Source organism: Sarcophilus harrisii, chromosome 4 (assembly GCF_902635505.1).
Source record: "Sarcophilus harrisii chromosome 4, mSarHar1.11, whole genome shotgun sequence".
Classification (NCBI taxonomy): Eukaryota; Metazoa; Chordata; class Mammalia; order Dasyuromorphia; family Dasyuridae; genus Sarcophilus; species Sarcophilus harrisii.
In genome coordinates, this window is record NC_045429.1 from 251183390 (window position 1) to 251195495 (window position 12106).

The 12106-nt window shown below is 32.9% G+C and overlaps 1 protein-coding gene across 4 annotated transcripts in view; it reads right to left on the bottom strand.

Annotated features, from left to right (window-relative positions):
- PRIM2 (DNA primase subunit 2) overlaps positions 1 to 12106 on the bottom strand; it is a 342100-nt gene that overhangs the window by 135614 nt on the left and 194380 nt on the right. For all 4 annotated transcript variants that reach the window (XM_031964687.1, XM_031964688.1, XM_031964689.1 and 1 more), the window contains exon 8: positions 1339 to 1406. In XM_031964687.1, coding sequence (XP_031820547.1) covers positions 1339 to 1406 — 68 coding nt within the window. The remainder of the gene's footprint in view (positions 1 to 1338; positions 1407 to 12106) is intronic.

The following is a 12106-nucleotide window of genomic DNA, read 5'->3' on the forward strand; positions in this document are numbered from 1 at the left end:
TGCAAATCACATAACCTTCACAAAAATATAGTAGATGCCTTATATGCCCTGCTCCTTATTAAGAAGGATTGAGACATACTTCAAGTCAAATCAAGTCCTCCCAAAACATAACAGCTATATGTAGCAAAAATGTTTAGTTTATGAAGGTGGGTATTAATCCTGTTCCCCCCAAATACTAGCATTATTAAAAAAAAAAAAAAAAAAAAAGATAGCTTATCTGTATTAATTCCTACATATCTGATCAAAAATGTATCCGAGTCCTGAAGTTGAGACAAATGTGATTCCCTTCAAAATCTTTCTCAATCAACCAAATAATTTCCAATGGAGCAGTAATGAACTGAACCAGCTATGCCCAGAGAAAGAACTCTGGGAGATGACTAAAAACCATTACATTGAATTCCCAATCCCTATATTTATGCCCACCTGCATTTTTGATTTCCTTCACAAGCTAATTGTACAATATTTCAGAGTCTGATTCTTTTTGTACAGCAAAATAACGTTTTGGTCATGTATACTTATTGTGTATCTAATTTATATTTTAATGTATTTAACATCTACTGGTCACTGGTCATCCTGCCATCTGGGGGAGGGAGTGGGGGGTAAGAGGTGAAAAATTGGAACAAGAGGTTTGGCAATTGTTAATGCTGTAAAGTTACCCATGCATATAACCTGTAAATAAAAGGCTATTAAATAAAAAAAATAAAAAAAAAAATCTTTCTCAAGTCTTGGCTAATTCTATCTACCTATTTTAGTTTAAATTCATCATCTAATAGTGTAGTCCTTAATAATTTTAAAGAATATTTTACAATGCTAGGAAATTAGTAACAACATTAAAGAATGAGGAATTAAAAACATAAAGATTACTTAAAATTGAATCGTGACAGCAAAGGAAAATAAAATGGACTTTGCTACTATCGGGATACAATTGTTCTCTCATTCTCAGCCTTTGAAGTCTTCTCACCATCTTTTTACCTCTTTGGTTTCTTTGCCTAATGAGTCCACTCTGCCTTCATTTATCTCTATTATAGGGAAAAGTCTAGGCTGGTGAAGCTTCATTCCCTTCCTTGCTCTGTCTTAAGGCATTCCCCTTGTTCCTTCATCTTCCTTTCACATGATATTTTCACCCCATAAGAATATAAGCTCCTTGAGGGCAGGGACTGTCATTTTGCTTGTATTTGTATTTCCAGCATTTAGGAGAGTGTCTGGCACATACCATGGAATAATTACTTTTTTTTTCCCTTTATATTTTTGAGACTCCTCATTGCTTACAAAATTAAAAGGTTTTAATACTACTTAAAAATAAATCTTTTATCAGTACAATAAGTACCTTTTAATTACCTGAGGTGATTAAGAAGAGGTTGAAGTCGTTCATCAGATTGCACGGATGGCAGTGACCTCGCTGTTAACTACAAGAAAATAAAATTTTTAAAAGAAATATGAGAAAATATACATGAAATCAGTAAAGTCATTTCAATATCTAAATGCAAAAATGTGTTTACACACACACACATACACACACACACATCTCTCTTTGTCAGGGGGAATCATATTTCAGTTAATAGGATGGAAAATAACTGACCTGCAGTTGCTGAGTTTTCTCAGTAATTCCAAAAAAAAAAAAAAAAAAAAAAAGCAAATAAACTAAGTAAACTAAATAAATAAACTAAGCTAACTATAAATATCATTCCTAGTTTTTCAGAAATTCACAAATAGGAAGAATTTGGTTTCTAACTTGATAAAGAATAGGCAAATTTCTGACTGGTTAGCTCAATTCAGTTAAATTTTTTAAAAGACATTAAATACCTAAAATTTTCAATATCTGGTAACGAGGTATTAGTGATATAAAGATAAATCAATCCAAAATCAATTCTTAGCCTCAAGTAGTTTACATTCTACCAGGATGAAAAATATATAAAAAGGACAATTAAATATAATATTTGAATTCACAGCACAACATGAATTCAAAATGAGAGGCATCAAATGCATGAGGAATAGAGATCTAGCCTTAAAACCAGGAATCCCTTGGTTCATCAAGACCTACCAACTTTAATTATCACAGGTTTACTCCTTTCCTATCTGGATCCTATAAAGTTGGAGAAAGAATGAAAAATGAAAATGAGGAGGATGAGGATCATTTAAGAAGTAACACCTAAAACAAGAATTGAAAGTAGATAAAGATTCTAAGAGGCAAAGGTGAGAAAGCACTCCAAAGTGGAGAACAGCCTGCCTGTACTTGGAAGAAGAATGTGTGAAAGAACACAGAGTTCAAGGAACAGTAAGGAGGTCAGTTTGACAGGAACACAATATGTGAAAGGAAGTAAGTAGACAAATCTGAAATAATAAGATGGAGTTTGTCTCTGAAAGGCATTAAATGGCAGATTGAATTTTATGAATATTAAGTTTTAGTAAAATTTATGATTATTAAATATACACCAGCGAAATCTAGACCAATGTTAAGAAATTTTTATATTTTTTAACTTAAATCAAAAATAAAATTAAATCAAAATAGTTTCCATATAAAGGGGAAAAAGGAAAAAAAAATAGCCTTTGATTTTGACAACTATTCATAAGAATCTATTAAACTTATAAAAAGTATTTAACATAACCTGGTCAAATTTATTCAAAATGTTAGACTACTAATCATATTTAAGTGACATAACAGTAATACCCAATCTTCTTCATCCTTTGATTGTCCCAAAGTCTCTCTGTCCATCCTTTTCACTCAAGACCTCCCAAATGAAATGTGGAGCTTTATTTCCCAAACTACCAAAAGGAAATGAGATACCTTTTCTTTTTTTTTTGCCCACTTGAAAAATAATCAGATTCACTGTGAAAAACCACATAGTGTGGTGAAAAGAATGTTGAATTTGAAGTTAAGAAGGAGTGGGTTGATATCCTGGTCCTTCCATTTTGTCTCTGATTGACTGTGAGTAAGTCACTTATCTGCTCTGGGTCTGAAAATTGAAGGAGTTGAACTGATTGACCTCTGTGATCTCTTCTAGATCTAAATCTATGGTCCTGTAATGGCCCATAACAACATTCTAGAAATTGGCTGTTCCAAGCTTTTTGTTTCCTGTGCATAGTTTTAAATGATTGCTCATAGCAGTGAACCAAATATCATCTGGGGCAGTCTGGCACCTCTAGAGCACCAGGGTATGGGTTTTTTGGGAAAAGATACTTGAACTTCAAAGGCAAAACAAATTTGGCAGAAATACAGGTTTGTCTAATTCAAGATCAGAAGTCAAGTCCAATCAGTGGTAAGATGGAAGCCAGCTCTAAAGGAAAGATTCCCTAGTAAGGATATGTCAAAAAGGGAAACAAAACACTATTCCTAAGCAAGTCTCTGTGTTGATTCAGAGAAAATTACAGAGGCAGGGAAGAAGCAAGGCTCAGCGATGGTGACACTGGCTGAAGGCAAACCCAGAGAGAAGTCAGTGAACTGGTGTGGGCAAAATGGAAGAACCAAGAGATATCCTTAAACAGGAACCTCAGGACTAAAAGTCTATGACAAAACAGCTGTGATCACTGGCCAAGATACAAAAGGCTCTCATTATGAGGGTCAACTGTGGGTCTATCCTCAAAAGTTGATGGAGTATATCAAATAGGAGAAGATGATGCCCAAAAGAGTAGGAAATGTTGAAAAGTGTAACTGTTCTTCTCTAAAATATAATATTCTCTGGGAGCAGGTTTCTTGGGGGCTTTTGGAGGCAGCCTTCATTTTAGTTCAAAGTGATAACCCTAAATGCAGCCAGGAGTTAAAGTCCAGTCTCCTTCCTTGGGCCCGGTTAGCTTTCTTAGAGACCTGTCTCTCTCCTTGATTCCAAGAGCTCCTGCCACTAATCCTTTGCCTTTGCCGGCTTCAGCCTCCAGCACAAAGGTGGAAGATGGAATGAATCTCTCTCCGCCTACAAGAGTGGGCTTATCCTTTAGTGGGCTTCTCCTTATATATGCTCTCTTAAAGGTGTGAATCTTGTAAAACTCTAATAAGTACTAAATATATTAGTAAACTAGAGAACTGTTAAGTACCATGCTAAATTAGATAATTATTGTCTCTATTAATTCCAATGACTTATTAGCACTTTGTAAGAATTGTAACAGCAAAAAACAGCAGAAAATTGACCAGAATTGATGCTAACAAAGAATAGAGCAACAGTCTTCCTAGGAGTACCCGAGTCCTTTCTAGGACCTCAGTATGATAAGACTTAAAGCTTAGAATGAAAACAACATTGAGAGGTACACAGTAAACTCTTTGGGACTTGGATTCAGATCTAATAAGGCCTTTAAAGATCTTAGAGTTAGAGAGTTCTAGGTTCTGTGAACTTTCCTAAAATTTTTGATAATTATATTTCAATATAAATCACTTCCTTTGGAATTCTATGCCTTTTATTTTATGCCTTGAAAAATACTGTTCTGAGAAGGAACTCACAAACTTCATCAGACTGCCAAAGATCCATGACAAACCTCTGTTCTAATCCAAATCTATCATTTTGCAAAAGGAGGAAAGAGTCCTTGAAATAGTAAAACTAAGCTATATAATAAGATTCCTAAACCAATCACCTTGGGGTCGATGAAATAAAACTGTTTATTCTCTTTATATCTAATTTTTACATACTTATTTCTGTCCTTGTTTTCCCCTTTGGAAATTAAACTCACTGTAAGTAGATAATGTTTCATTCATTATCTTTATATCCCTAGCACTTAGCACAGTCGTTGGCACATAATAGGCACTTTAAAAAGCTTGTTAATTGGTACTCACTATTATTATAACAACTTAGATTTGTTTAGATCTTTAAATTTTAAAAAATTCTTTCCTTTCAAACAGGGATATCCTAGAGTCACCTCTAACAAACTTGTAGGTACCATTGTTAAATTTTCAGTATAAGTATTCATACTTCAGAAATCAACAACTATTAGAAATCTGGCCTGACTTTGCTATTCTGTTAGTTGTCTGGACTTAAAAAAAGTAATAATAGTGCAGATTTAAAATATGTATGCACTCATTCTTTTTTTCGTGGAAAATCTTGCTAAATATTCACCAACTATCATTTCACACCTCTCAGACTGGCTGAGATGACAGGAAAAGATAATGATAAATGTTGGAGGAGATGTGGCAAAACAATACATTGTTGATAGAGTTGTGACTGATCCAACCATTCTGAAGAGCAATTTAGAACTATACCCCTAAGGGCTATCAAATTTTGCCTTGCTTTTGATCTAGCAGAGTCTCTACAAGTCTGTATCCCAAAGACATCATAAAAAAAGGGAAAACGATCCATAAGTGCAAAAAATGTTTATAGGAGCTTTTTTTGTAGGGGCAAGGAAAATGAGTGGATGCCCTTCAATGGAGGAATGGCTAGACCAAGTTATGATATGTAAATGTAATGGAATATTATTTTTCTAAAAAAAAAAAAAAACAAAAAAAACAATCAGCAGGCTGATTTCAGAAAGGCCTAGAGAGAGATGGACTGATGCTACATGAATTGAGTAGAATTGAGAGTATACAGCAACAAGATTATGTGATGACCAACTGTGATGGACTTGGCTTTTTTCAACAATGAGATGATTCAGGCAAATTTCAATAGACTTGGAGAGAGCCATCTAAATCCGGAGAGGACTATGGGGACTGAATGTGGATCACAAAATGGTATTTTCACCTTTGTTGTTGCTTGCTTGCTTGTGTTTTTCTTTCTCTTGTTTTCCCTTTTGATCTGATTTTTCTTGTGCAGCATGATAAATGTGGAAATATTTTTAGAAGAATTTCATATGTTTAACCTATGTTGCATTACTTGCTGTATAAGGAAGGTAGGGGAAGAAGGGAGAAAAATTTGGAACACAAGGTTTTGGCAAGGATGAATGTTGAAAACTATCTTTGCATGTATTTTGAAAAATAAAAAGTTATTACTATAAATGAAGAAATAAAGATTCACCAATGAACATACAGTATTATACATACTGTATGAGCTCAATAGGAATTTCAAAGAAGGCACAGGGTATGAAACCATCCCCAGAGTGGAGATCTGGTAAGTATACCAGAACAATAACAATAACAATAAATAATAACGATGATAACAAAAGTAGCATTTGTGTAGTGCTTTAAGATTTGCAAAGTGTTTTGCATCCATTATACACCTTATACACCCTTTACAATCACTCTATGAGGAAAGTACTACAAATATTTTTATTTGCACATAACAGAATAGGAAACTAAGGATGACAGAGATTAAATGACTTGCTCAGTATGTGGCCAACACAGCATCTAGTTTCTAATTCAGCACTCTTTCTACCCCACCATTCAGCAATAGAAACCTTATTCAAAGTTATTTAAAATGGGAGTACCAGCTGTCTACATAGAGCAAGTAGCTAGATTATAAACTTTATTTCAAAACTTGTCAACATAATTTCACAGGTTACTTAATTCTATCACCATAAAAAGTTAAAAAAAAAAAAATCATAGGATCACAGATTTAGAAGTGGAAGAGACCTCAAAGTTCAACTCTCATAGTACAAATGGGGAAACAAGACCTAGAGAGGTTAAATGACTTTTCTGAGTTACAAAGGTTACAAAGGAAAGTGCAGTGACAGAGTCTGAATTTGAACTCAAATACTTGACTTCAAACCCTGAGCTTTTCTCAAGAAATAATAATAACAATGAATGTTTGCATAGCACTATTGTTGACAATAAAAGTTCCCTTTTATTGTCCTGCCTCAGTTTTCCAAAATTGTTCTGCTTCAGTTTCCCTAAATTGCTCTGCCTCAGTTTCTTGAATTGTTCTGTCTCAGTCCCCCACCATCCCCCTTTTCTGACCATTAGGACTGAGACAATTAGGGCTGTGGAGATCTGGTCACTCTGGTTCCAAAAGAATCATAAACTGTATAATCTCAAGATAAGGGTGAGTTCAGACTTCCTGACTCCTAAGTCCTCAAGAATTTATGGTTCTCACCCCCATCCTGTCAGAATCAGATTGATGGTCCATTTCTGGAAATTCCCACATTTACTAGTATTTCTCTCTTGATCTTGGAGCCATATATACAAAAAATAGTTGGAATCACACATGGGATGCTGGATTCTTTGAGATGAAAGTCTAATTCAGCCCTGGAGGCAGAATGGATTCTGCTCTGCCTCCAACTATCTATCCCTCTCAGAAATCTAAATAAAATATTAAAAACTCTCTAATCTCTATCTTGCCTCAGTTTCTCCAGCATTACATTTTAAGGTATGCAAAGTTATTTACATGTATTTTCTCATCAACGTATATGAGTTACCCTTAGAGATATGAATTTTCAATTTTACTCTCAAGAACAAATGAAACTAGTCAAAATCTATATTTTAGTATGAAGCATTCTAACTTGTCTACTCTAAAAACTAAATCTAAATTAATGTACAACAAAACTCATTAGCTTTACATTTATTCATTCTTCTGCATGCTAACAATATTTTTCAACCTAAAAATCCTTCTACAATATAACTACATATCTGTTTTGTTTAAATTTTTTTTAATTTAATACTGCATTTGAGAGTTAAGGAAATGCCCTTGAAAAATTAATCAGTCAAGAATGATGAGAATACAAAAGACCTGTCACAACTTATATCTCTGAAGCTGAAATAGTTTTGTGCAATGTTGCAGGGTTTTTTTTTCCCTCTAGGATTTTGTTTTTTTTTTTTAATGGAAATAAAACTTGACATGATTTACTGTTTATTTCTTATTATTGTCAAAAGGTCAGGTGGCTTCCCAATATACTGAATATGTGTGAAATCAGTATCAGTACACTGACAGAGAGAGAGAGAGAGAGAGAGAGAGAGAGAGAGAGAGATTGAGATTGATTCTTAAAATATAAATAAATACCTACATCCCTTTAAGCTATAGAATATAAATAAGCTTCTTGAGGACAAGGATTGATCTGGGGGGGAGGGGGGGAGGAGGTGAGGAGTGAGGGGGTATGTTCGGTGCCCAATACTCTGCATCTTCATATACAGTAAAAACAATGTCTTCAGAGTTGGATTAAACTGAATTCTCTCTTAAGAAGTATATAATTCCAATATTTCATCTTCATATCTCAGTTTGACTATAGTTAATAAATTTTTTCCATTCAAATTTTGTTCTCCTCATTAAATTATTAGTTCCTTGAAGACAAAGAACTATAGTATTTCTATGTCTCTAGTGCTTAGTTTGAGATCTCCTAACATATAGTAGACAATTAAGATTTATTATTTTGAAATCAGTTATTTAGTAAACATTTATTAAGAATTTATTATGTATATGAAGAAAGACAAAGGGCAGTCCAATGGACTAAAATTTAAATGAAAGTTATTTTTGGTGGTAGCAGATTGATTGATTACTTGGATTTTCTTTGGTGGAAAGTTTTATTATATTTTTGTAACATCTATATTGGGTAAGGGACAGCAACAGGCCATATCCATGAGAGTAAATCATGAATGCAATAGCAATACTATTATGGCAGCAAACCTAGTAAAAAGTTCACCAAAAAACTCACCAAATTATTACATGGTTTTTAATTGATAATATAGTTTGTTTAGTTTAAATTTTATAATGCAACCTTCCTTCCTCACCTTCCCATGTAGAAACCAGTCAGAGATACTACCAAAAAAAAAAAAGTTAACTGCTAAAATTAAGATCAGGGAATAAAGTATGGCTACCATAGCTATTTAGAGAAGAAAATTTTTAAAGATTATCATGTTTATCATCATTTTCTTCTTCACCATCACCATCATCATTACTAATTATTTGTATTATACTTTATGATTTACTAATCTCTTTGCAATATTATATAACCTCATTTGTACCTCATGATAATTCTTTATGGTAAGTCCTTTCATCTCTATTTTACAAATAAGTAAACAAGGTAAAAAGATTCAGTGGTTTACACAAAGTCACACAGCTAGGAATTCTCAGAGGCACAATTCTGACAGGTTCTTCTGACTACAAGTCCAGCTCTCTAAACACCATGCCACTTAGCTGCATAAATTGCAGACAAAGATGAAACTCTGTTGGCAAGGTCCTAGCCATAAAACATTTTTATTCTCTCTTTCTAGATAAGTAAGGATTTCACCTGTTACAAATTCAGTTTTCATTTTTCTTTTACAGGAGATTTCAAATTAGTGTGGTATTTTTATATAATATTCTCCAAGACATGCCTTTTAAATAGTAAGCAGTGAAGGAAATGTATAAAAAAGAATAACAATAAAACTTTAAAAATACACAGAAGGAAACAAAAAAGTTCAAAAGAAAACAAACTGCATGACTTTGATAGTACCCTATTGCATTTAACATAAGCTTTTTTAAAAAGCAAAAGTTCATATGCTCAAAAAGTTATCAAACTGTGCATACCCTTTGATTCAGCAGTGTTACTACTGGGCTTATATCCCAAAGAGATCTTAAAGAAGGGAAAGAGACCTGTATGTGCAAGATTGTTTGTGGCAGCCCTCTTTGTAGTGACAAAAAAACAGCAAAACAACGGCTTGGACATGTAAACTTATTTTGTATTTAATTTATACTTTAATATATTTAACACATATTGGTCATTCTGTCATCTAAGGGAGGGAGTGGAGGGAAGGAGGGGGAAAAATTGGAAAAAAAGGTTGGCAATTGTCAATGCTGTAAAATTACCCATGCATATAACTTGTAAATAAAAAGCTATTTAAAAAAAAAAAAAAGCAAAAGTTCACAATTTCAACTACAATCCTCTTTTGTTGTATACTAAAATATTCATGTTTACTGATGAATAAGTTTGTAATTTTTTAAAAAGATAAAGAGGAAAATAACAATGCTATTCTTTTGGTAGTTAAATTAAAAAAAAAAAAGGAGACTAAAATTATTAGGGGAAGCAAGGGGAAGCTTCAGGAGAACTTGAAATACCAATAAGAATTAAACAAAAAAGAAAAGGAAAAAAAAACCAACCAAACAAACGAAAAAACTCTGGATCCCTGGAATGATTGCAAAGATCTAATCACTCATTTCAATCCATCAAGGAGGAGTACAGTAGAAGACAAAAACTAGTGCGTTATGTAATAAAATAATAATAGTTTACAATTTATATAGCAATTTAAGGTCTGCAAAACATTTTATAAGTGATCTCATTTGATTCTCAAAATAAGTCTATTTGATACTTATTATTGTTATTATTACTCTTCTATTATTACAAGAAAAATAAGGTTGAAAGAGGAAAACTGACTTTATCACATTGCCAATATATTGTTGAGACCATATTTGAACTCAGGCTTTCCTGACTCCAACTCCAGGTTTCTCTCTTGCACCACTTAACTGTCTTACAAGAGGCATGATATAAATTATATAAAGAGTACAAAGTCTAGAAAAAATATATATATATAGTTAAAAACTATATGGATCTGTAAATATCAATTTGGCTATATCAGACAATACTGAGGATTTTAAAATGTCATATTATGAAATCATTCATAAACAGAAGTCTGCCCAAATTAGGTGATTTCTTTAATTATGAACTTAAAATTTAACAGTATAAAAAAACGAGGGCTATAAAATTGATTATATTTAAATGACAGTGTTAACAAAGTCTAAAAATTTGCATTAATTATAAATAAAGAACAAAATGTGCTACTACCATTTTGAAAGCAGCTATACTATTTTAAGAAGTTATTCTCCCCCCAAAATGACCATTTCTTTATTATATAACCTCATATAAAGCATAGATATGTGCGGCTACCACCTCTGCTTGTATACTGTGAATTCTTGGAAAGAAGGAAGTCTTATTCTTTTATGTATCTTTTATAATATAAAACCCAACATTTTCCCTTACATACAGCATTTAATTATGTGTTCAAGTAATTAAGTCCTACAATTTAACAATAATTGTTCTGACTTATGTAACACCTTGGGGTTTGCATAACACCTTCTTCACAACTTACCATAAGTAGTGTGAAATTATTTATTTCTAATACATAATATTATAATTTTAAATATTATGATTTTTAAGATATGAAACTGAGGCTGAGAAACTAAAGGACTTGCCCAGGACCAGACAATTACTAAGTTAGATGCCTGGACCAGTGGTCTCTCCACTATGCCACCCAGCTTCTATTACGCAAGGTGTCCCAAACAAAATATGGGAAGATTTGCATGCTGCATGCATGTAGCATAAAGAAAGGAAGACCATAAAAACAATGTAGAAACTGAACACAATTATGTTATTAAAAATAATAACCAAAAGATCTATGCCATATCAATGGAAAAGGTTGGTAATGGTTTTTTAAAAAAAAAAAAAGGTTAAAACAAAACAGGAGCAAAGAAGTAACTATTATGTTAAAGTTAATATATGTGTATCTGGGGTGGATAATAATAGCTGAATATCAGAACTTAAAAGCACATGCAAACATTTACAGTCTTCTAAATTTCCTTGTTTAATTTTACATGCCTACTTTTATATTTCTTTTTTTTATACATTTCCTTGAATAAACTTGTCAATACAAGTTAATATTTTATGTTTAAAAAGAGAAAGGAAGAGGAGGAGGGTGACAGTAGCCTAAAAAAGTTAGCATGAATTAGGTTACATTCACAGAACAAAATGCTCACAACAAAGAAAATGTACAGTTCTTTTACATGTACCAGCTCCCATTTGACTGTGAAAGCAAGACCTGTGAAGTTTTTTGTTTCATTTTATTTTGCCTCCTTGTGTCCCAGTACAGTTCTGAACTCTCAGACACTAGCTGACTCTAAGCAAGTCACTTAATCTCTGTGCCTAAGTTTCCTCAACTGTAAAATAAAGGTGATGTAGAGCTAAAAATAGCACTTATCTCTCAAAGTTATTATAATGATAAAATGAGAGCATAAGTATAAAGTTCTCAGTACTTCCCAGCACATAATAAATTTTTGTTCCCTTCCTTCCTTCCACATAGTAGGTGCTTAATAAATACCTGCTGACTTGCATAAATAATCCTGCGGCCCTGACCTATGTTCCATTTCATTACATATTTAGAAAGAACACTGACATTTAGAGGAGTATGAAAAAGAAAGATGTCAGCTACATAACAGTGGTTGAGGGAACTGGGAATGCTTTAACCTAAAATAATGCCAAAGACCATGCACTATTTTCAGATATCTTGAAAAACTTA